This window comes from Wallemia mellicola (assembly GCF_000263375.1).
Source record: "Wallemia mellicola CBS 633.66 unplaced genomic scaffold WALSEscaffold_15, whole genome shotgun sequence".
Taxonomy (NCBI): domain Eukaryota; kingdom Fungi; phylum Basidiomycota; class Wallemiomycetes; order Wallemiales; family Wallemiaceae; genus Wallemia; species Wallemia mellicola.
This window is the reverse complement of record NW_006531972.1, coordinates 26422-47200: the sequence shown is the minus strand read 5'-3', so window position 1 is coordinate 47200 and position 20779 is coordinate 26422. Positions and strand designations below refer to the sequence as shown.

Here is a 20779-nt window from a genome sequence, read left to right as displayed (position 1 = left end):
TTTCTTACTACCATCATCCCATTTTAAAAAATGCAGAGAAATATATCAAATATTAGTAGGTTTATCCTATCTTCTAAAAGATATTACGCTTCAGGCCCGCCAGCGGGTGCCAAAGGTAGCAATGAATTTATAGCAGACGGAAAATCAGAGCAACTTCGTCAAATGCTTTATCCAGAGGCTGTTCCACAACCATCCTCGAATAGAACTAGCCCTGCAATAGCCCACCGTGAGGACGTCGAGAGAGCTGTAGATGCCGTTTATCCTGGAAAAGAAGCACATGAAACTATAACAAGAGCATTTAAAGTACTTGAAAGATCAGAAGAGAATGCACGTTTAACAGATTTGGAAAACCGTGAAAATAGACTGAGAGAAGCTTTGGATAGACTTAGAGAAACCGACATTGACTTATGGGAGAAAGCAGTCGCTCGACCTCCAAAGATTAGTGCTGCTAAGGTTGGTAAAAGAAAGGCTCAAACTATGCGTATTCCTGGATTATTCCCTAGAGATTTAAGAGCTCCTACGGACACACCACGCAATGTTATTTGGAACCACGATTGGAAAGCACCTTCAGAGTAGATTATATTATTAGATAAACTTATATTCATTACAATTTAGACTTTAAGCTAAGATTTTGGTAGATATCTAGAGAAGACATCATACCATGCCTTCTTCCCTCCAGTTTCAATGACATCCTATGCTGTTGAGAGGAAATATTGAGAGAAATATACTACTTACACCATGTGATGGAATTATTCTGTCGAAATCCCACTCATACACCTTCTTTATCTCACTATTGAGTTCGTCAGAGCTGATAAAGCGTACACTTCGTCCATTCGACCCACGCATCATTTTTGGACATCGCCATAGCAGCTATACGATGTGTGAGTGTACCCGGTCTGAAATTCTGCACGAATGGAACCCATGGTTCAGCTGATTCCTTGGAATTAGAGTACTTGAAGCTTGTCAGAATAGCAGTTCTATTTAATGATACCCACTTGTTCATATCCTGGCAAATTAAATAGCAAGTCTGCTTGAACGAGTGTCTTAGTTGGTTGATGGAAAAATGCTAGATCGCGATTGATGAATTTATCAAACCAGACAACTTGAATTTCAGGTTCATAACCCACTTTCTTGTCAGCTGGTTCTTGACCATAGATGTAATCAAATTTGACGTCGCTTGCCTTTGATTGAAGGCCATCGACGCCTATAACTTTCGCATCTGGGAATGCATCTATATATTGCTCTAATAGAGCGTTAGATGATTTTATTGGAGTATTTAAACCTACTCAAGAAAAGATAATGCGCTATGTGTGTCAGTTTATTGTTAAAGTTGTAAAACAGAAGGGAACAAACCTGTATCTGGTGCAACTAAGTATCTGTATGACAGTTGAGCATTAAGTGTTTATATGAATATACTATACCCACTTCACTTGTCCTAGTTTCTTGATGTTCTCAATGACAACTTCGTCACATCTCGAACTGGCAAGTACCCAAACTTTATCTTTATTTTCACCTTCTTCTAGTTTTATAGCAGTAGACCTTGATCCTACCGGTACACCTGGATAACGAGAGAATGGTCGACTGAATATCGTTATCGTTGATGTGATTGAACGAACAACTGATTACATTAGGGTGTTGAGTAAATGAGCAAATATAGCTTACCTAAATCTGATATTGATTGTGACATTTCGTCGTCGTTCTGGGTGAAGAGAAGTACGTCATAGAAAATGACGTTTGGAGTGACTTAGAGTATTATAATTGATAATAAAAAAACGACATTTTATTTATAATAATGTTTTAGATAGTTATAATTAGATAACTTCTTAATACATCTATCAATCGACCGATTCGGAACTACCCCACGTTAAAAATATCGTATATATAGAATATACACGCTAATACGCGTCAATTTCTTGTATATTACGGTTAATCGATTTATATTACCTAAAACAAACAAATTTAAACGCGAATTTTTATCAAGCACGGTCATGGGTTTTTAAACTTCAACTACTACCATGTCATCACGGACACCCCCGCTGGGATTCTCTAATGAGATATTCCTGCATAATAAGATGATGGATGAGAAGTCTTCACCAAAGAAGTCCTCGTTTGGAATCTGGTTCAGTGAGTTTGTTGATATATTGAATAAACATAGCTAAAATATAAAAAGACGCAAAGAAGAATAAACAGGACGAGAATGTTAATGAGGAATTCAATAAAGCTTTTGAAGAAATGTTAGAAATACGCGATATTCCACCACCAGTGAGGAATCAATTGCGGGCTATGGATACGCGTAAAAAAGAGAATATACTTAAAGCGTCTGAGATTGCTTTACCTTCATCAGATAGCACTGAAATTCCTCAACCAAAATTGAAAACTAGATCTAGTTCTGCGATGTCTAGATCACCAGACAAAGCCAGTAAGCAGAGTGCATCAAGTAGCTCTAGCAAAGTCGATAAAAGCGACAGTCCTACCCTTTTTGCTAAGATGTTAGAGAAGGAACATAGTACTGCTTTGTCTGTTGATAAAGTAAAGCGTCTAAGACAACTCATACGCGCTGAATCATCTAAATGGCTACTTGATTTCTTTGCTGCAGGAGGTTATGAGGGTTTGTGTAGCAGTCTCAATGAGATTCTCAAAGTTGAGTGGAGGTAAGTGGGTAAAATACTTGTTTTCACAACTGACAAACTTTATAGAGAGGAACAACACGATGATCAGATACTACATGAACTCTTACGATGCTTTAAAGGTTTATCGACCTCGGAGGTAAGTACGAACTCACACCTTAGCTTTAACTAATAAAAACAACCTAGATTGGCTTACAAGCGCTGGCTTCAAAGGCACCAGAACCCTACAAGTCACTGGTTGACTTGCTTTTCACTGACAAAAAGCCTGGTAGCTTGTCAACACGTCAACTGATGATGGAAATAATTACACTTCTTTTCGAAATTTTTGATGAAACATCAAACAATGAGCTCATTAGATCACCAACTACACAAACATATTTAAATCAAGTTAATGGTGAAGTCGACAGTGTGCACATTCAACCAATGGAATTACCATATCCGTACAGGAGTACTGGAGAGCTGGTTAGGAAACTTTTGCACAATCCAGTCGATGAAGCGCTCGAAAACCAACACGAGTTTATAAAGGTGGCAAAACGACCTCGCGTATATAAATTATTCTTGAGTGAGTTATACGAAATTCAAAGGGACTTTTTCTGGTACGTTTATTGAGCTCTGTAATTGTTCCCTTCTAACAAAGTTATAGGTGCTTTGGTCACAAGAACAATGGTATTTGGTATTACCCTTCTGTCGATATGAGACAAGTTGAGAGACTTCGGTTTAGAGTACCAGGAGGAATGACTGCCGGAGTTGAATATGAAGCTATAGGATATCTTACATCCGTTTTCAGTCTAATTAATGCTCTATCAGCAGCTAGCTTAAAGGATGGTGAAGAAGTTAGTAGAAGATTACATCAAGATCTCTTCGCAAGTGGAATTGATAGGTATATTTACACATCTAGAGCAGCGAGTCTGACTCATTATCCTTTACTTCATTATAACATCTCACTCTATATTCACTTAGCCAAACGGTCTGGCTTTACTATCCCGAATGTTTTAGGGAGGTTTATAAGTCAACCACCAGAGAATGTAAGAATAAAAAAGTGATTATGCATATGTCTATTAGTTAATTAGCTTCCACAAACGTTGTGTTAGACTATCGAAATCGTCTAATGCAGGTCTAACATCGAGATAGAATGAAGGGGTGTTTAAACCCATTTTGTTAGAACCTGAGTAAAAATCTATAACATAACGGACGCGTTGACCGCATCTGTCGATAATCCAATCGTGTCTATCGAAAGGTGGTGTGTAACTAATGTCTTTGTTAGTAGATTGTAGTAATTAAGTAAAGTAGCGAACCCTAATGCAGTTTTTATCCATGCTTTGGGCGACCTATCTTGCGGTCTACCTTTAAAACTGTGTAGATATATTTCGCAATCGCTTTTACCGTCTTCCCACTTCTTTATCTCCATCCAGGCTCTCTCATTGACAGCGTTGTGAATTGGTACGATAGTATTCATATCTCTAGGATTAGGATTATGTCCTTTCCGTTTCATAGCTTCAAAGAATTGTAATTGTGAAGGATATACCCAATTATCGTTATTGTTCGATGATTTTGGTATAGTACTAACTTCTTTACTTAGAATAGGATTATCAGACTGCTTATTATCGTGATTGTAAGGACAACCAGATTTTTCTTCTTCTTTTTGTTTGCTAAATGGCCACCACATGTTTTCTTATTGTCTACGATGATCGTCGTCGACGTTCAAGATGTTAGATGTAGCTACAATCGGAGTAGATTCGTAAATTATATTATATCTAAGCTTGGAGTTTATTTGATTAGGGAGGCTGTTCATTGGCTGGGTGTATAATTATATTAGATGTAGCTTTGGCAGCTGCTATAATTTATATTAGGAATATATAGATATCCGTATAGATACCTCGATATTAATTATTTACTGTAATAGTAATATAGCTTTTAGCACTCAATTATAGATTATTAGTTATATCTATATACTTGACTAATAGATATGAGTAAATTTGTAGATAAATAATAATAAATTCATTATATCAACGTCTATTATACTATTATAAATAATATTTCTTTGCTCTTTAAAACGACCACGTCTTTCTATAGCTTTAGACGACAGAAATGACGGTCACTCATAAGCGGCCGCAGAAGCAGCAGGAAACCGCTAAAGCACCTGGTATATATCTTTTATTACTTAATTACATAATATACTAATTTATTCCTTAGATTATCAACCAGGTATTAGATTTCATTGCGACGCATGCGCGAGGGATATCACACAATCCGTTAGAATGCGCTGTGCGGAGAGTAGCACGTGCGATGAGGTAGATTTATGCCCACCTTGCTTTTTAGAAGGAAAGTCAATTGGGAAACACAAACCCTGGCATCCATACCGAGTCATAGAGCAGCATAGTTATCCTATATTTACAGATGATTGGGGTGCAGATGAGTAAGTAGAGCTTTTTATTCTTTTTTCTCTTATTAATTCCATAAGGGAGTTACTCTTACTTGAAGGCTGCCAGCTCTATGGACTGGGAAATTGGTTAGACGTTAGCGGACATATCGGTAGCAGGTCTAAAGAGGAAGTAGCAGAACATTACCATAGCGTATACCTCGCATCTGATGATTGCATGCCCGTGTGTCTTCTCCCTTGGTATGACGATATTTTACTTACACCCGATAGCCACTTGATGCAGATATAAAGATAGATCCGGATACCTTCCAGGCAAGAAAGAAAGCACGCTTTGAAGAGTTGGGTAATAAACCTGTAGAAATTCCTCCACCAAAGACCAAACCATTGACTTCTGCACCAACAAATCATGAAGTTGGAGGATATATGCCTGGTAGACTAGAATTCGAGCATGAATTAGAGAATGACGCTGAAGTTTTAATAAAAGATCTCGAATTCGGCTTAGTACATGGTTTAAAAGGTGACAGTCTACCTGATCCGCGTAGACCTGGTACTAGTAGCGTTAAATTGGGTAAGTGATTAATGCCAAAGTCTCTATAGCCTAACAGTTTTTAGAAAATGGTGATCAAGTCTCCATTCATGATTTACCTCCATCAGCCGCAGAAGAAACATTAGAAGATGAGCCTCAGGCTGATTTACAACTTAAACTAGCTTTGATGGATATATACAATAGCAGAGTTGATAAGCGTTTGCTAGGAAAGCGCTTGATATTCGACAGAGGTTTACTGCAACATAAAAAAATCCAAGCAATTGAGCGGAAGCGACCGCGTGATGAGCGAGATTTGGTTAATAAGTTGAAACCATTCGCTAGATTACAGTCAGCACAGGAGCATGAAAGATTCGTTGATGGATTGGTGTATGAAATGACTTTGAGGAAACGTATTAATGAATTACAAGAGTATAGAAGGATGGGAGTTACTACATTTGCGGATGCAGAGATGTATGAGAAAGATAAAGCTGCAAGGGCTGCATTTAAACCGATACCTGGACGTGAGCAGCTCTTACAGAGCACTAATAGTACGAATAACGGAAGGAGAGATTCTAAGAAAGGTGAAGAATTCTCTAGGGAGTCAACGCCATCAATTCGTACGATAAAAAAGACTCCTGCATCACTAGCCGTCGCTCAATCTCTCTATCTACTCAATGAAGACGAGCAAAAGCTTTGTCAAAGCGTGAAGATGCTACCTAAACCCTACATGGTTATAAAAGAGGCACTATCTAGGGAGTACTACAAAAGATTAGGACAACTGAAAGTCGAAGATGCTAGTAAATTGATAAGTAGCATTGAAGAGAATAAGATAAGAGAAATATACAGCTTCTTGCTAAAAAATGGATATTTGAATAGTTATTTTTGTAATATACCCTCATAAATTCATTTATTTATTTGTTTGAACTTAACTTTCAAGAAGATGGCTGCATCACGTTTAGCGTCAATTTTTGGTACAGAACAGGATAGAGTTAATTGTTCATTCTATTATAAAGTAGGTTATATATAGTCTATTAGCTAGTTATTCACTTACACTCAACTCAGATTGGTGCATGTCGCCACGGTGAAAGATGCTCGAGGAAGCACATAAAGCCACAGTTCTCTCAGACGATAGTTATGCCAAACGTATACCAAAACCCAATGCACAGACCAGATAATAAGCTCGATCAGAGGGGAATACAAGTTGATTTCGACATGTTCTTCGAGGATTTGTTCATGTGAGTCGATTACTTTACATTATAATAGCAAACTGACTTCTAAAGGGAACTCTGCAAATTTGGCAATCTCCTAGAAATGCACGTATGTGATAACGTTGGTGACCATCTCATCGGAAATGTCTACGCGAGGTACGAATGGGAGACAGAAGCACAAGCCGCTGTAGATAAGCTTAATGAGAGGTGGTACGCTGGTAGACCATTGCATTGTGAGCTCAGTCCAGTTACAGACTTTAGAGAAGCTTGCTGCAGACAAAATGATACCGGTGATTGCAACAGAGGAGGTTTCTGCAACTTCATGCACTTGAAACGTCCTACTAGAAGTCTGATTAGAGATCTTCAACACTCTCAGAGACTTGAAAGGAAATTGCGCGCACATGAGCAGGAAGATAGAGATAGACCAACGAACGGTAGACACAGCGAAAGATCAAGATCAAGATCTCCTAGAAGGTAACTTTAAGTATAATACAGATTAACTATTTTATAATTTTATCATCAAGTGTATTATTGTAAATTGATATTGCTTCCCCCATATGTTCACGTATGTTCTACACAATTAATTGTTGTCAGCAGAGAGCTTATAATGAAATTTACCCACCTTTAACCGCATTTGAGAGGGCGGATGAGTATTTAAAAATGGAAATAGCTGCTCGAAAAGCGTTTTTTGATCCTCATTGTCTTTGTCGAACGTTGACATCATAGCCCATAAATGTAATGCATAAGAAGGATCATATCCAGCTCTATTTGTGTTGATTAGAAAAGCAGTTATCCTGAAAATACATACTTAGCCATTATTTTCAAGCCGACAGCATCCGCTTCGAGTTCGAGCTTTCTTGAGAACGCACTCTCGCTTAGTGGGTCGTTTATCCAATTTATCGTCAATGTCAGCGAGGATGTAAGGATAGGGAAGGGTCTACAAGTTATTGAAAGATAATAGTAATGTTAAACTTCACTCACATCGTAGCAGATATTATCGCTCCTCTAACAAAGTCGGCTACAACAGTAGCGACATTCTTCAGCTGTATATGGTTGAATTTTAAATAATAGTAAATAAGTGGAGACTCACACCTAGCTATTTATTATTTTTAAGCCATTGTACTATAATATTTATTGTACTTACATTCTCAACTGCGTGTCGTTGCGTCACATGGGCTATTTCATGAGCTAAAACTGTAGCTAAGTATTCCGGTTTCCCATCTAATAAATCTATTAAACCACTATAAACGACGAGCTCTTTGCTTGGCATTGCGTAAGCGTTTATCTGTGGACCATCAATGACGTATATATTCCATGCACTCTTTAAACTAGGATGAATGACTGTTAAACCTTCTGGGAAGTTAGCGAGAGTGACATTTGATGTACATGTGCTTGGTCTTTTTAGTTCTCGTCTATCAACTAAGCTGGATATCCCATGTGTTATTGGATCTGGCCATGTGGGTAGTATAGACCGTCGGTTTGTGTGTGGTAGACTATTTATCAGTCTACGTGTGATAGTGAGAATTAGTTTTGTGCGCTCATCTTTATGATCTAATATAACGATATCTGGTTCATCGAGTAAAGATTTCAGACGTTTATTGGACCATTCATGTTCCTCATGATCAGTCATCCATAATAGTCTCCATCTACCAGTATCTGGACATTGATCTAAACCGAATGCTATAGTAAGGCAGGCTAACATAATTGGGGTCTTTATGAACCATCCGGTTGCTTTTCTGTACTTTAGATGTAGTTTAAAATGCCAAATGAATGGTGCAGCTAGTAGGGACGCTCTAGCGGCGAATAGTAAACCTTCTTTACATGCTAACACATTAGATCGTCTAATTTGTGTATATTGGTGTATACTCTTTGGTTTTATTAGATATTTGAGCATTGTCAGATGATAGTGTTTGATAGAAGGTGTGATGATGCAAGAATCGAAGATAAATTTAAATTTTGTTTATATGTTCAACAAATGAATCTAATTGTTGTTTGTTCACAGCTCCAACGAATTTAGATACTGGTTTACCAGATTTGAAGGCTATAACGGTTGGCATTGAAGTAATGCTGTACTCCCTGGCTAATTCAACGTTTTCATCAACGTCAATCTGTAGTGTTTTGTTAGATATTAGTCTGCCTAGTGTAGCGTTATACCAACTTTGATGAGATCAACTTTGCTGTCGTTGCCTTGACTGACATTCTCTAACAAAGGTGCTAGTAATTTGCAAGGTGGACACCTAATAGAATGTTATATATCTATTAGATCTCGATATACAATAAACTCACCATTCTGCTGTCCAATCTACCAATAAAGGTTTATTTGAACTGCGTGTTATTAAATTATTAAAATCGCCAGTATTTTTATAGATTTCTAATCTTTTTATTGAAGTCGTGAATTCCCTTCTGAATATTCTGTTCATAGTTCCTAATCAACGTCGATGATTACTAGAAGTAGAACGGGTCTATACCTCAGTTATAGGGATAGCGCATTACATAACTTCACACAAGAAGAAGACCATAGATTGTTAGACGATGAAGTCGTCATAGATTTAGATAAATTACCTCCGCAATGGTCAGTATAGTGAATTTAGAGACATACGACATACTTAGATAACAATTTATAGGGTCGATATCACAGAGAAGATAAATAGCATATTACAATCTACTCGTAACAAGATATTAAGCTTGGATAAGCTACATCAGAAGAGGTTGTTGCCTACATTCAGTGATAGATCGCAGGAGGAGCATGAAATAGACACACACACAGAAGATATAACTAACGATTTTAGAAGCTGTCACTCTTTAATGTCAAATATTCAAATAAAGGGTACAATCGATCAGGTTAGAATCTCGAAGAATATACAAAGAGCGCAAGCCACTAAAATACAAGAATTATCTGGTTTATTTAGAAAGAAACAAAGAATCTATCTAGAGAGTTAGTTGAAATTTTTCTTTTAAAACAATTATTTAATTTTGTCTTAGAATTGAAAGGTCATACTATCAAGGACGCAGATATCCTAGCTGCATCTGGTAAAACACACGATAATATTCAATCTTTACAAGATGACGAACAGCTTTCTCAAATGCAATTAAATTCCACGCAATTACAACTACAAGATGATGCTCAGTTAAATAAGCGCGATCTAGAGATAAACAATATCGCGAAATCTATAGCACAGTTAGCAGAATTATTTAGGGATTTAAACACTCTAGTCATTGATCAAGGTACTATGCTAGATAGAATTGATTTCAATGCCCAAGGTACGAAAACTCAAGTCGATAGCGCAGTCAAGGAGCTTAATCAAGCGACAAAATACCAAAGATCGTCCGGTAAATTGAAATGTATTTTCTTGTTAATCTTACTCATACTTCTAATAATTGTACTCATAATATATAAACCACATATGCATTAAATTGCTAATTACCAAGTTCTTTACCGTCTTCATCTTCATCTCCCGCGTCACCATCACCGCTTTCAGAGGCAAATTCGTCTTCTTGTGCTTGTAATTTACTTTCATCTCTGGCTGCTACACTATCGATCGCCGCGCTGGTCAATGGTACATGTCTTCGGTTTTGAAGATCGGCATTACCACGCTTGCGAGGTGGATGTTTTATTCTCTTTCTTGCAACCATGACTGGTACACTCGATTTCTGTACAAGGTAGTGAGAGGTGGATCCGAGCAATATACCCGTTATATCTGATCTTCCTCTGCTACCAACGATAGCTAAAGTTGGCTTGTTCCTTAGTTAGTTTAAGTTCAAAATTATTAATAAACTCACTTCAATGAAATCTATCATATCAATCAACATATGTCTACTATTCTTCGCATGTACTGCTTGACAAGTGACAATGACGTGTAATTTAGTCCTTTGTAACAACGAAATTGCATGCTTAGTTAGGTATTGGCTGAAGGCAGCTCTTTCTCTTTGAGATTTAGTTTTATCTGCCTTTTTACCATCTCTACCGTCTAATTTGGTGTCTGTTTCCTGTACTGTTGCTATAAATAACTCATCACCATCCCTTAAAACGGTACCAATTGCCCATTCAACTGCGTATTTGGATTCGTGCGATAAGTCGCTCGCCAAAATGTATCTCTTTCTTCGTCTATTATTAGTAATGAGTGCTTGATCTGGATCGCCCTGTCTAATTGTAATAGTACACCTATTCTTCTCAAACTTCGGACCGGTTAGGTTCAAATCTAGGTTATTACTACGTTTATGTGGAGTATCATGTAATGGTTTTGTTATATTAGGACCTTCATCAAGTAAATGCTGGTCATCAGCAGGTGGAAGATAAAGAGGTTTATCAATTATAAACTGAGCGTTGGCTTCTGTATTGTAGTATAATTCTTCATCGTAATTGAATAAGTCCTCGTCGTCAGAATCTACTTGACTGTTATCAAATAGGTCCTCATCACTAACCTCATCATCCGCATCATCAAAAGCGTTATTTTTGGGCCGGAATGAAGACTCTGGTGCAGATTCAGTTTCTGATGCTGATGTACCATCCCTCAATGGCTCTAAAGGTGGACTTGAACTTCTGTCATTATCATTTTTTGAACTTGATGGTCTACGTGAAGCACGAGTGAATTTTAAACGGCGTAAAGATGATAAACGCCTTTTACGTTCTGCTGGATGCCTATGCTTTACTATCTCAACCTCAGATTCGTTATCATCACTTTCATCAGACGATGATGATGATACTCTAGATGTATCTCTATAATTATCTGTCATATTACCGTGTTTTACCTTTTTTATATGTTTATATTAGATTTTTTGTTTATTTATTTATTAACTCACGCCTTCAATCTCATCAACCATCGTTGGGGCTGTTGAAGAAGCTATGAGTTTACGTTTGTAGATAAATATATCTGAATATATACATTATAACTTTTAATCACATCAAACTCTAACTATACAATACAAATTAGTCTATATTATCTACACCTTCATTTTATTCACTTTCATACAAAGTTATCAGTGACAGTTTGACGTCATTAGAGATGGCAATTTCAGCTGTAAAACTTAAGAAACCAGGTCGCACCAATGGTAATTATTATATTATACTATTTACAAAATTCATTTCAATAATGTTGACTATATTTATATAGCGTTATTTTCGATAATTTATCAGCTTTACATAACGATAGGACTTTGGTTTAGCGGGTTTAAAATAATAAAGGATGAGCTACTAACTCCTTAATTAACAATTAACCCAACTTGAACAATATGGTCATCTCAAAGAAGATTAACAACAAAAAAAAATACTGCAGATACGTCAAGCTAATAAATCAATTATTTGGGTGGTCGTCGACCTAGAAGCTCTTCATGGAGCCTCTTGAATTTAATTTGTGCGAACTCCAGCCAATTGTCGGAACTTTAGTGGAGGCCTTAAAATGTACAGTCGGCTAGTGTCTAGAGTGTGTAGTAAGCTATCTCATGGGTTATTAGTAACTGAGCATCAATGATCAGCCGTTCTGCACTACATTATACCGCTATCCAGCCTCAGTCAAGATAACTAACTGAAACCGTTAGAGTCCATCTACTACGCAAACCCAGGCCACTTTTGTGTCTACCGTATGGTTCAAAACACTCTTAAGTAGCAATGCCGTAAAGACATGGTCAGCTTGGGAGAGGGGCTTGTCTGACAACATCAAACAAGTTGTTACAATCAAGGAACCTTAACAGAGCGTATTAAAAACTATAATACTCTACTATTTACAATATACTTTCGTACTAAGATCGAATATAATTACCAAAGCTTTCTAGTAACAGAGTACAACAGAACCTTCATGAAGATATATGCCCAGCCGCCGTTCCCTCTGAGAAGTGAACAATTCATTGTGTACTGGATTGTATTCCCCTCATGAGGCCAGAATCACTTTAAGGAGGAAGATAACGAACACGTTGGTTCGTACTACATCCAATAATGCTCAGGAATCCAAAAGTCTATAAGCACTTACTTTTTTTCAATCCATATAAGTATGTATATAAGTTAGTCCGATGGTTAGGCATATCCAAGAACAATCGAGAGAACGCAAACCGTCAAACATTTTACAACATGTGTCAGACAAAAAGCTTCCAGCAAAATAGGCACAGCCTTCAAATATTCGCAATATAAGAAGTATTGATGGAGGCAGTTAAATTTTGTACCGTCTTAACAATTATATTTAGATTTCATAATCATCGAAATTCGGCCAATTTACCGGAGGAGCGTAAAATTCATCTGGAGAATCCGCAAGCGTTTAATTTATAGGTAATATCAGAATTCGGATACAGGTGCTGAAATTACAGCGTCAGTTGTTTGTTAGGTACGAACTATAAATAATAACAAGCGGACAGTGAGGAACATGCGGACAATGAAAACTATATAAAGAGTTAAATCTTGTACGAAAACAATTAAACAATAAAAAGGCTTACTCATATTTCAGAAGCAGAACCTGGAAAGTTGTATACTATGATAAGCTATATAAAGCAATCAGAAAGTATTTTTGACAAAAACATTATAGGAGCTGTTAGTGCTCTTGGATCATTTTTAGTTGTACTGCGTTCGTTTATTGTCAATTCAAGGGTTGAGAGAAGAACTCTCAATAGAGTTTCTGTTACAAATTGGTTGACTTCTGGTGTTCCACCTTTTCTTTTATTGATGGGATTGTTGATTACTCACGTTGCTGCTGTACAATATTAAGGGTTTGACCCCTATTTCAGTTCTTTATCAACAGCACCTTCATATCCTAAAGATAATTTCAATATACAAGCATTTTCTGAGCAAAGTCTACCAGATAGAGATGAAAGATTGGAACCTTGGTTGAGAGAGTACATAAATATGAATTATTCTCCTTGTGAGTCTCTGGGTACGTGTTATGAAGACATGAAGTTGTTGAGTAGTTATAATAGGACCTCGGAGACTAGGATAACAACGCGATCTGTGTCTAGGCAACAATGGTGTTCTATGGGGAATACGGCATTTGTTAATCAATTCGCTAGTTTTAGCTATACAACTGTAGGGGCTTTCTGTGCGTTAGGTGCATCAATGGGGAATCCGATACCATGTGCTTTTTCTTTGGTCTTTGGTTTCGCCACTTTTATGATGCAGCAGGAAGCGCAACGCATTAGTGCTAACGGAGCTGAGGTGGTTTATCCCAATTCACAAGGGCAGTTCAACGACATTGAAACTATGACTAAGAGGAATGTATATACAGACCCAAGCGGTAACGTATATGATCTTATTTGGTACAACCCGGACAAAAGGGATAGCCTTTCTTATACTAGAGGCAATATTCTTCTGCAGACAATAGGTTACTTACAGAGTGATGTTGGTAAGATGTCGCTAGCTCGTAGTTTGGATAACTACGAAGATGACAGGGCTCAGGACAGCTGATTTTGTACACCACTTCATTAGTTACGCACCTAATGAGGATCACCTCGGTCACTTGAATAAAAGGATGTCTGGTAAACCTGAAGCTTTCGAGTTCGTTTATGAGTATAATGTGAATAATGTAGCCGTATCAGACATGACTAAGGGTGATGATGCAATAGGCAACGAAGCCGAGCAAATGGCAGAGATGTGGAATTCAGAAGAAAATAATGACAAAACTCATTTATGTCAAGCTGTATATTCTGACAACGGCAAGCTTTATAACAAACGAACTATATTAACTAAGGACGGTATATTCCATAGTGGTGAATTAGATTCATATAAAAACAATGTGTGTACAGTCTAGGGACAACAATGGAAATCTAGTTCTTACATGTAGAGAACCAATCCTATGTATTTGATTTCTGCTTACATTTCAGGACGAGAGTGAGCCCAAATTGTGACGGAAACCGGTAAAGAGTTATATGTGATTATCGACAAGCTGAATTGTTACGTTAGGCTATTGAATCACCGTTGAAGCTCTAAAACAGGCATTCATGTTCCTTGTGCTTTAAAGCACTTACGCATGCATTATAGTAAATGTATATTCACTGTAACTTGTTCTAGCGGGTTAACCGATGCTTATGTTAGCCACAGAGCCCCAGTTCTAATGGCAGTACGCGTGATAGGTTTAGTTGAGGCTAAATATCAAGAAAGCTTTGGAATGTAATTTAAATTGTTTCCAAAAATGGCAAATACAGCTGAATCGAACTGATCGAGGAAGGTACGTCTAGATCATAAAATATGCTAAACTGTTAGAAGGATTTCCTGATAGAATGGAACTTTTAAAATGAAGTATGTATTGTATTCAACTTCACTAACCGTCGACCAACTACACATCTCTCAAGACCAAATCGCAGATTCTTGCCTGAATATAATACACGGTAATGTTAATAGAAGTAGCCTCCGGTCAAGTAAGAGAAGCGTATACTCTATAGCTGCCTGTAATTAGTGCAACTGTATGCATTGTGTATTAGAGCAATCGAGGTAGCAATAGCAGATCAATCATACAGATTGGCTTGGCTGAGTTATTGGTAAACACGTGTCCTTATCTGCGTGTAATGGAGCAAAATGGCAACATAAATTCCATATAATTTGGCTTCATAGAGTGAACTGACCATCAGGTCCTAATTGATGGGAGCCTCTTATCCAATTCCTATTTTGCAGTAGCTTAGCCATACTGACTGCTACTTCCCTCTGCAAATGACCCGTGCTCAATGGGTACTAACAATTGCTCGTCAATTTACGCTCAACTCTCATTTGAAGCTCAAATTCCTTCATGCGATTCTAGTCAAGTTGAAGCTATCAACAAAATCAGCTGCATAGAAGATTGCAGGCTTTGCACCAATACTCTATATGTATTTTAAACCTGTTTTTGTTAATATACAGATTATATCATCCTTCATTCTATACCCATTGCCCGGCTGATTTCTTCAGCGTTCTCGAGTCTCAAACCTTCGAAACCTTCTCCGCATACCAGCGGGCTCACACTTAACTCCGTCCATTCGAGCCATGTCTTGTGTACCTGAGTCTGTGCATGTGATTGATTGGCCATTCTTGATATTGTGAGTATGTATATCGCATCATACCCACCAGCTTATGCTTCTCATTAGATATATCAAGCTTACTTATCCTAGGAAACCCACCTCCTGGTACACCACCACCTATGACACCTTCAATTTTTGAGCAGGCATCAAGCAACCTTGTTTGCTCTTCAGGTTCTATTGGTACACCTGCCTTATCTGAGAGTTCTCTGAAGAGCTTACGGATGGACTATAGAAAATTAAGTATTACACTACGCATCTTAACAACTAACCTTCAACACCATTCTCAACTCATCAAATTGGGCAATCACGTCATTTGCTGGTATATTTTCCTGCCACTGTGTTGTGTCAAAGAGTTATCTCAAGGTGAAGCAAACGGTATACCTTCTGGGGTATCAATGTGGAGAGAGTATCCAAAGCGTGCTCGTAAGCCTCCCTTTTTGTTTTATGTGACTCATTGAGAGCCTTGAGAACCTTCACTAATCCTTGGTTGCTGTTGTTTAAAGCAGCATAGAGCTCCTTAGCTTGTGAAATGCGATTAGTAACTTGATGAACCATATCATATCACTTACCCTCATCTGGTTTGGCCGCTTTCCAGGCATGAACCTTCTTAACAAGGCTAGGTGTGTGCGAGCCATGTTCGATATCGGCAAGTTGGATTGAAATGCCATACGGAAGACCAACTTTTTCGACATTGTTATCCCATTCTTTGCTAATCACAGCATCAACGATCTCTCCAGTTGTCGGGCTGTCCATTACATCCTTAATGATTTCCGGATCAAAGCGTGAGTAAACTTGACTACCGAAAGTGGCCGCAGATACGTCAAATCCTGATCCAACCTTGCCTTGAGCACGACAATGGATATATTGTGCTAGGTTATGTACTAATTTTAGATCGTTTTGGTTGATATCGCGTGAAATTAAGCCATAAAACGCGAGTAATGCTCCAACAAGGGATGTAATCAAAGCTGCGCTGCTCCCCAACCCAGTTTTGCTTATTTGTTTTAAATCGCTATTCAGTTTTGGTACTTTCTTTAAGTTCTCAACCGTAGCGTCCAAATTGCATGAATTGAGGTACGCACGTTGTGAGTAAAAGTCATTATCGCCTGATATAGTTATTGATAATCCTTTTGGTGTTATTCCACGCTTAGAAATGAGCTTAGAAACTTCTGTTAACGCAAGTTGTACAAAGTCGTTGATTGGTCCACTGTAGTGATTTAGATGTGATAAGGGCTATAGTGTGATATTACGCACTCATTAAGTTGCTCCATTGCGCTATTGTATTCCCAGCTACTGCCAAATTGTGGTGAGTTCACTGTAGTTGTCGTACCATTTGTCGGTTTAACTAAGGAATAGAAACGTGCATCTGTGCTGACTACTACACCAGAATATGCAGGATCTAATACTAGATATCCACCTGCTAATAAAACCTTTCCTGGTGCACTGACTGAGATCATTGTTAAAGTTAAACGACGATGCTACCAAACTTACAACTACCATTACAACTGTTTAAGAATGAAAATGTAGAGTTAAGTAATCAAAGAATGAATTTACGTCCTAGAAGGAGACAGCCTATCATTAATAACACCCAACAATCACGAATACCAAATGCGAATAATTGGGATTTAGACGTTAATAGTACTGCATTTCAAGACGTTATGGCCGGTAGACCTATCGGTTCACAAGCTTTTATAGATAAACTACAGCGCGACGAAACTGCACTCAAAGACCACAGTAGTCTTATCAGGGATTGGGGAAATAGCTGGATCGTGCCTTTCGGTAAACGTCAAACTCAATTAGATGAAGAACACGACGTGAGTTGCTTTTTATTACGCGTTGCCTTGTTTTCTAAACAATATAGGCTGAAATTTCAATTGAAGAGGATTATCTCGATGACGCAGACGATGACGACGAAGAACTTATAGAGGATGGATACGAGGAGGGCGATCTAGATGATGAGATTGAGGATGTCGATCAGAGCGCATTCCAGTCTTCCCCGCCAGAGGAGGAAGTCGATCTTGATGATGATATACCCGATCAAGAGGCATGAACAGACGTTACTTACTTAGTATACATATATTTGTCAATAAAATCATTAATATAACTTATTTATATTCGTAATAGTTCTTCTCGTCTTGAATTGTCTGACTAAACATGCTAGCAGATTCATCCTCGACTTTTGTTAAGACGTCTATCCTTTTTTTATGATCAATCTTCTTCGTCATGATCTCAAATGCTGCTGAAATTGGCCTATGATCTGAAACATTAACTTCGTATCTCTTGTAATGTAAATTATTAACTCTTGGTAAGTGTACCGTCCGTGAGAGAATTCTATCGCACCATGCGGGTATTCTTCTTTTATCTGATGTATCATAAACATCTGTTTTCCTATCATATTTGTAGGTAGGCGCATATGTAATTGGTGGTTCCTTGAAATCTCTCAACTTGAATTGTGCGTTAGTTTCCATTTGTTTATTCAATTGATCGTGATGTAATAGGTATTCAAAATTAGATTTAGAGATTGCTGGTATAACTGCTTCACGTCGCAGATCAATTCTGTAATTAAGCTGGATGATATGAGAAAAGATTAGGATATAGAAAGATACTCACATCTCCATTAAGGAATGTCATTTCGTGGTCAAACACACTCGAGCCGTCTCCGCCATTTACATAACTAAGATCTGAGCGTACTGGTTCATCCGCAAAGGCAACTTTTTCTTCTAATATCGACACTAAGTCTGCATTCCGCTGCTTCGTATGCTTCTGTCCAGCCGCTAAATGGCAATTCACAAAGCAAAGCGATGAATCGTCAACTACGAATCGTGAGATAATGGCTCCCTGTTTGATAATTAGAAAGAACGTTTCACGGAATATTGCTCACCTTGTTACCATATCTACCTTTCAATCCAGTCTTCACAGTTGTGATGGCAACGTCTGCAAGATGGTCCTTGCGTTCTTTGCGAATGAAGATACAGGTGAATAACCCCACAAGATTCTCCGCATGTAAGACCACATATGGGCTATCCTCGGGCATATTTCTCTTTACTTCCATAACTAAATGATCGTACCACAGTCTATAAGAATGTGAAATACGTTCTGACAATGCATTATCAGCCTTCTTTTTCGAGAGTAACATAGTCTTAGCTGTTAGCTTTTTATCTTCTAAGTCTATCAATTCTTGGAATCCAAATACAATGATATCTGGACTGTTCGTACTATGCAATGCGTTTCTCAAAAAGGACGAATTGCTACTACTATTATTAGACTTTGAAAACAAGCCACCTTTATCTACCAAATCTGAAGGTTTTGAAGCATCGGTATTCCATGATACAATTAGCAACCTCACAGGGCTGAACGAGCAGAAGGAATTCTCTCTATTTTGCAACTCAGTCGAGATATGGGCAGTCTTGAGCATACCATCCCAATAATTAATGTTCCAATCAGCACCTGTAGTTATTACAGCTAGATGTCCAAACTCTAGTAGTGCGGTGTCAACTTGGATAGAAAGTACTTTCTCTTTGTGAGCTTGCCAAGTCTGGACTACCCTCCAATCGGTAATAGAACCTTGATTTGTATCCAGAACATTAATTTTACCACTATGGAAACCGGCCCATAGATATCCTCCTACCCCTGCGAGTGCATCTACTTGGGTGGATGACACTTTCGTCACACTCCTGAAATCGTATTCAGACGCTGACCAAACACTGACGAAACCACCCTGATGACCCAAATAAACATTTGAGGGTATAGACGGGATTATAGTTCCACTTGTGACAGCTAATTGTTGAACCGTAGACGTAGGCATCACACCATTGGGCGTCAGGTTAAAAGTACCGCCATAAACAGCTCCAATCGGGTCGTATACTCTCACAGTGATACTGCGAGACGTGTTTGACTCGGAGTTGTGTGAAGCTGATGACGCTAACCAGAGTTTATCGCCTAAGAAGTTGACAAATGTGATGTCTGCATTAACTTTAAACAGTTTATGTGGCGAATTAAGTGTAGGTGATGTACTACCATCTTCATGAGTGACAGGTAACCAAACTTTCAAGGTACCGGTGTCATCTAGCGTTATCATATGATTGTTTAACCTCCAAATGCCAATAATTGCGCTCGTATGCTGATGCATAGACCAGTCGTAGGCTTTGCCGTCGATGGAGTCCATTTCAAACAGCGAACCATCCTTTGTACCACCCCAAAACATGCTGCTGTTTGATTGCTTGAAAGTGATCGACGTGATTTTTGTGTCTCTTTCAGCTGTTTCAAAGAAAGGCGCATCATTGCCATTCATATTCGCAGCATCGTATATTCGAACGTGATGACTTCCAGTTACGACGAGATTGTTTGATGTTGCAGCGCTATAAAATTGAGTTTTTGAATTGACAGAATGAAAACCTTTAAGAAATGGTTTACGACGGTTAGCCTGTGATACGTCTGGAAGCACACCTGGTGCTCTCCTCGATTGTGGGCCTGCCACGGAACTCTCGTCTATCTCATAGTGATCGTCCTGATCGCTTTCGCTGGAGTATCCCTCATGCTCTATGTCCACATTTGAAGTATCGGCTGCCGTAGATAGGCTCCTCTCGGGTAAAGAAGGAGGCACGGTAAGACCTGATTGTAAACTGTCGGCACTGTAACTGGCCTTTGTGTGTTTTGGTGGTATGGGCGGTGCAGTACGCATTACAGGCGGTGCAGGTGGTGGTCTCCTCTGCTTCGAAGTCGCTGGGAGTGACTCTGTGGAAACAGTAGCTTTCGATGGTTTGGTTGATATTGGCGGTCGAGGTGGAGCTTCGTTCTTTATCTCATTTGGTTCTTGCTCTGGGGTGGTTGTTTGAGAAGGCTCTGGCGTCACTGACGCTGACTGTGTCTCCCAAATCTGTCGTAATCTTTCGAAAGATGCCATAGAAGGTGATGGCCGATAAGCAAGAAGTAAATTATGCGATACGAAACAATTAAAGCTCTAGATGCTAGAAATTTCAGTGTCTCCTATTTATACTTCCGTTATTCTTCAATTTATCGATTTACACAGCTTTATTGTAGATGTTGGTTATTCGATACGTGTAGAGAGGGATATGAT

General features: G+C 38.4%; 13 protein-coding genes across 13 annotated transcripts; 7 read left to right on the top strand and 6 right to left on the bottom strand.

Annotated features, from left to right (window-relative positions):
* Positions 1–30: 30 nt before the first annotated feature.
* Positions 31–589, top strand: WALSEDRAFT_39471 (hypothetical protein; the record flags this gene model as incomplete). Its single annotated transcript, XM_006959148.1, has 1 exon — positions 31–589. The coding sequence occupies one exon, from the start codon at positions 31–33 to the stop codon at positions 574–576; it is 546 nt and encodes a 181-aa protein (XP_006959210.1). The 3' UTR covers positions 577–589.
* On the bottom strand, positions 554–1694 carry WALSEDRAFT_60796 (hypothetical protein). The gene is made up of 8 exons (XM_006959147.1): positions 1663–1694; positions 1426–1618; positions 1354–1376; positions 1287–1304; positions 996–1243; positions 843–952; positions 736–790; positions 554–692 (listed from the first exon to the last, which is right to left on the bottom strand). The coding sequence occupies exons 1-8, from the start codon at positions 1685–1687 to the stop codon at positions 624–626; spliced, it is 741 nt and encodes a 246-aa protein (XP_006959209.1). The 5' UTR covers positions 1688–1694; the 3' UTR covers positions 554–623.
* Positions 1695–2024: 330 nt separating this feature from the next.
* WALSEDRAFT_60795 (hypothetical protein) lies at positions 2025–3753 on the top strand. The gene is made up of 5 exons (XM_006959146.1): positions 2025–2124; positions 2171–2651; positions 2697–2766; positions 2814–3223; positions 3271–3753. Exons 1-5 carry the CDS (start codon positions 2073–2075, stop codon positions 3668–3670), a joined length of 1413 nt encoding a protein of 470 aa, XP_006959208.1. The 5' UTR covers positions 2025–2072; the 3' UTR covers positions 3671–3753.
* WALSEDRAFT_20182 (cytochrome c and c1 heme-lyase) lies at positions 3686–4119 on the bottom strand (the record flags this gene model as incomplete). Its single annotated transcript, XM_006959119.1, has 2 exons — positions 3686–3875; positions 3923–4119. 2 exons carry the CDS (start codon positions 4117–4119, stop codon positions 3686–3688), a joined length of 387 nt encoding a protein of 128 aa, XP_006959181.1.
* A 567-nt stretch (positions 4120–4686) lies between these two features.
* On the top strand, positions 4687–6434 carry WALSEDRAFT_39464 (hypothetical protein; the record flags this gene model as incomplete). The annotated part of the gene is made up of 5 exons (XM_006959145.1): positions 4687–4770; positions 4821–5043; positions 5089–5230; positions 5278–5575; positions 5620–6434. Exons 1-5 carry the CDS (start codon positions 4716–4718, stop codon positions 6432–6434), a joined length of 1533 nt encoding a protein of 510 aa, XP_006959207.1. The 5' UTR covers positions 4687–4715.
* A 21-nt stretch (positions 6435–6455) lies between these two features.
* Positions 6456–7296, top strand: WALSEDRAFT_60792 (RNA-binding domain-containing protein). The gene is made up of 3 exons (XM_006959144.1): positions 6456–6545; positions 6596–6768; positions 6814–7296. The coding sequence occupies exons 1-3, from the start codon at positions 6474–6476 to the stop codon at positions 7217–7219; spliced, it is 651 nt and encodes a 216-aa protein (XP_006959206.1). The 5' UTR covers positions 6456–6473; the 3' UTR covers positions 7220–7296.
* On the bottom strand, positions 6482–8940 carry WALSEDRAFT_69598 (hypothetical protein; the record flags this gene model as incomplete). The annotated part of the gene is made up of 8 exons (XM_006959143.1): positions 6482–7313; positions 7364–7505; positions 7550–7678; positions 7723–7784; positions 7832–7837; positions 7886–8608; positions 8742–8849; positions 8896–8940. 8 exons carry the CDS (start codon positions 8938–8940, stop codon positions 7242–7244), a joined length of 1287 nt encoding a protein of 428 aa, XP_006959205.1. The 3' UTR covers positions 6482–7241.
* Positions 8941–9179: 239 nt separating this feature from the next.
* WALSEDRAFT_47137 (t-SNARE) lies at positions 9180–11564 on the top strand (the record flags this gene model as incomplete). The annotated part of the gene is made up of 5 exons (XM_006959142.1): positions 9180–9313; positions 9366–9676; positions 9724–10476; positions 10522–11490; positions 11542–11564. 3 exons carry the CDS (start codon positions 9180–9182, stop codon positions 10152–10154), a joined length of 876 nt encoding a protein of 291 aa, XP_006959204.1. The 3' UTR covers positions 10155–10476; positions 10522–11490; positions 11542–11564.
* Positions 9203–11569, bottom strand: WALSEDRAFT_60791 (adenine nucleotide alpha hydrolases-like protein). Its single transcript, XM_006959141.1, has 5 exons — positions 11542–11569; positions 10522–11490; positions 9724–10476; positions 9366–9676; positions 9203–9313 (listed from the first exon to the last, which is right to left on the bottom strand). The coding sequence occupies exons 1-3, from the start codon at positions 11560–11562 to the stop codon at positions 10159–10161; spliced, it is 1308 nt and encodes a 435-aa protein (XP_006959203.1). The 5' UTR covers positions 11563–11569; the 3' UTR covers positions 9203–9313; positions 9366–9676; positions 9724–10158.
* Positions 11570–12626: 1057 nt separating this feature from the next.
* On the top strand, positions 12627–14462 carry WALSEDRAFT_60790 (hypothetical protein). Its single transcript, XM_006959140.1, has 3 exons — positions 12627–13107; positions 13162–14056; positions 14107–14462. Exons 2-3 carry the CDS (start codon positions 13568–13570, stop codon positions 14176–14178), a joined length of 561 nt encoding a protein of 186 aa, XP_006959202.1. The 5' UTR covers positions 12627–13107; positions 13162–13567; the 3' UTR covers positions 14179–14462.
* Positions 14463–15316: 854 nt separating this feature from the next.
* On the bottom strand, positions 15317–20372 carry WALSEDRAFT_39448 (DNase I-like protein). The gene is made up of 9 exons (XM_006959138.1): positions 18584–20372; positions 18313–18540; positions 17194–18269; positions 16957–17149; positions 16275–16909; positions 16087–16226; positions 15975–16040; positions 15805–15931; positions 15317–15754 (listed from the first exon to the last, which is right to left on the bottom strand). The coding sequence occupies exons 1-3, from the start codon at positions 19991–19993 to the stop codon at positions 17808–17810; spliced, it is 2100 nt and encodes a 699-aa protein (XP_006959200.1). The 5' UTR covers positions 19994–20372; the 3' UTR covers positions 15317–15754; positions 15805–15931; positions 15975–16040; positions 16087–16226; positions 16275–16909; positions 16957–17149; positions 17194–17807.
* WALSEDRAFT_20133 (Phosphomevalonate kinase) lies at positions 15561–17159 on the bottom strand (the record flags this gene model as incomplete). Its single annotated transcript, XM_006959115.1, is given in 6 exon segments — positions 15561–15754; positions 15805–15931; positions 15975–16040; positions 16087–16226; positions 16275–16935; positions 16953–17159. 6 exon segments carry the CDS (start codon positions 17157–17159, stop codon positions 15561–15563), a joined length of 1395 nt encoding a protein of 464 aa, XP_006959177.1.
* On the top strand, positions 16853–20276 carry WALSEDRAFT_60788 (hypothetical protein). The gene is made up of 3 exons (XM_006959139.1): positions 16853–17008; positions 17059–19740; positions 19781–20276. The coding sequence occupies exon 2, from the start codon at positions 17178–17180 to the stop codon at positions 17625–17627; it is 450 nt and encodes a 149-aa protein (XP_006959201.1). The 5' UTR covers positions 16853–17008; positions 17059–17177; the 3' UTR covers positions 17628–19740; positions 19781–20276.
* Positions 20373–20779: the final 407 nt, after the last annotated feature.

Bases quoted from the DNA above. Each gene is read 5' to 3' on its own strand.
- WALSEDRAFT_60791 (XM_006959141.1), bottom strand. From the start codon at position 11,562: ATGGTTGATGAGATTGAAGGC. The intron at 11,491-11,541 runs GTGAGTTAATAA...CATATAAAAAAG, and splicing joins TGGTTGATGAGATTGAAGGC to GTAAAACACGGTAATATGAC. The intron at 10,477-10,521 runs GTGAGTTTATTA...CTAAGGAACAAG, and splicing joins ATATGATAGATTTCATTGAA to CCAACTTTAGCTATCGTTGG.
- WALSEDRAFT_39448 (XM_006959138.1), bottom strand. From the start codon at position 19,993: ATGAATGGCAATGATGCGCCTTTCTTTGAAACAGCTGAAAGAGACACA. The intron at 18,541-18,583 runs GTGAGCAATATT...ATTATCAAACAG, and splicing joins AAGGTAGATATGGTAACAAG to GGAGCCATTATCTCACGATT. The intron at 18,270-18,312 runs GTGAGTATCTTT...CATATCATCCAG, and splicing joins TGACATTCCTTAATGGAGAT to CTTAATTACAGAATTGATCT.
- WALSEDRAFT_60788 (XM_006959139.1), top strand. From the start codon at position 17,178: ATGCTACCAAACTTACAACTACCATTACAACTGTTTAAGAATGAAAAT.
- WALSEDRAFT_60796 (XM_006959147.1), bottom strand. From the start codon at position 1,687: ATGTCACAATCAATATCAGATTTAG. The intron at 1,619-1,662 runs GTAAGCTATATT...TAATGTAATCAG, and splicing joins ACAATCAATATCAGATTTAG to TTGTTCGTTCAATCACATCA. The intron at 791-842 runs GTGGGTCGAATG...CGAACTCAATAG, and splicing joins GCGATGTCCAAAAATGATGC to TGAGATAAAGAAGGTGTATG.
- WALSEDRAFT_60790 (XM_006959140.1), top strand. From the start codon at position 13,568: ATGAATTATTCTCCTTGTGAGTCTCTGGGTACGTGTTATGAAGACATG. The intron at 14,057-14,106 runs GTTGGTAAGATG...CGAAGATGACAG, and splicing joins TAGGTTACTTACAGAGTGAT to GGCTCAGGACAGCTGATTTT.
- WALSEDRAFT_60792 (XM_006959144.1), top strand. From the start codon at position 6,474: ATGGCTGCATCACGTTTAGCGTCAATTTTTGGTACAGAACAGGATAGA. The intron at 6,546-6,595 runs GTAGGTTATATA...CACTCAACTCAG, and splicing joins ATTGTTCATTCTATTATAAA to ATTGGTGCATGTCGCCACGG. The intron at 6,769-6,813 runs GTGAGTCGATTA...TGACTTCTAAAG, and splicing joins TTCTTCGAGGATTTGTTCAT to GGAACTCTGCAAATTTGGCA.
- WALSEDRAFT_60795 (XM_006959146.1), top strand. From the start codon at position 2,073: ATGATGGATGAGAAGTCTTCACCAAAGAAGTCCTCGTTTGGAATCTGG. The intron at 2,767-2,813 runs GTAAGTACGAAC...AAAACAACCTAG, and splicing joins AAGGTTTATCGACCTCGGAG to ATTGGCTTACAAGCGCTGGC. The intron at 3,224-3,270 runs GTACGTTTATTG...ACAAAGTTATAG, and splicing joins ATTCAAAGGGACTTTTTCTG to GTGCTTTGGTCACAAGAACA.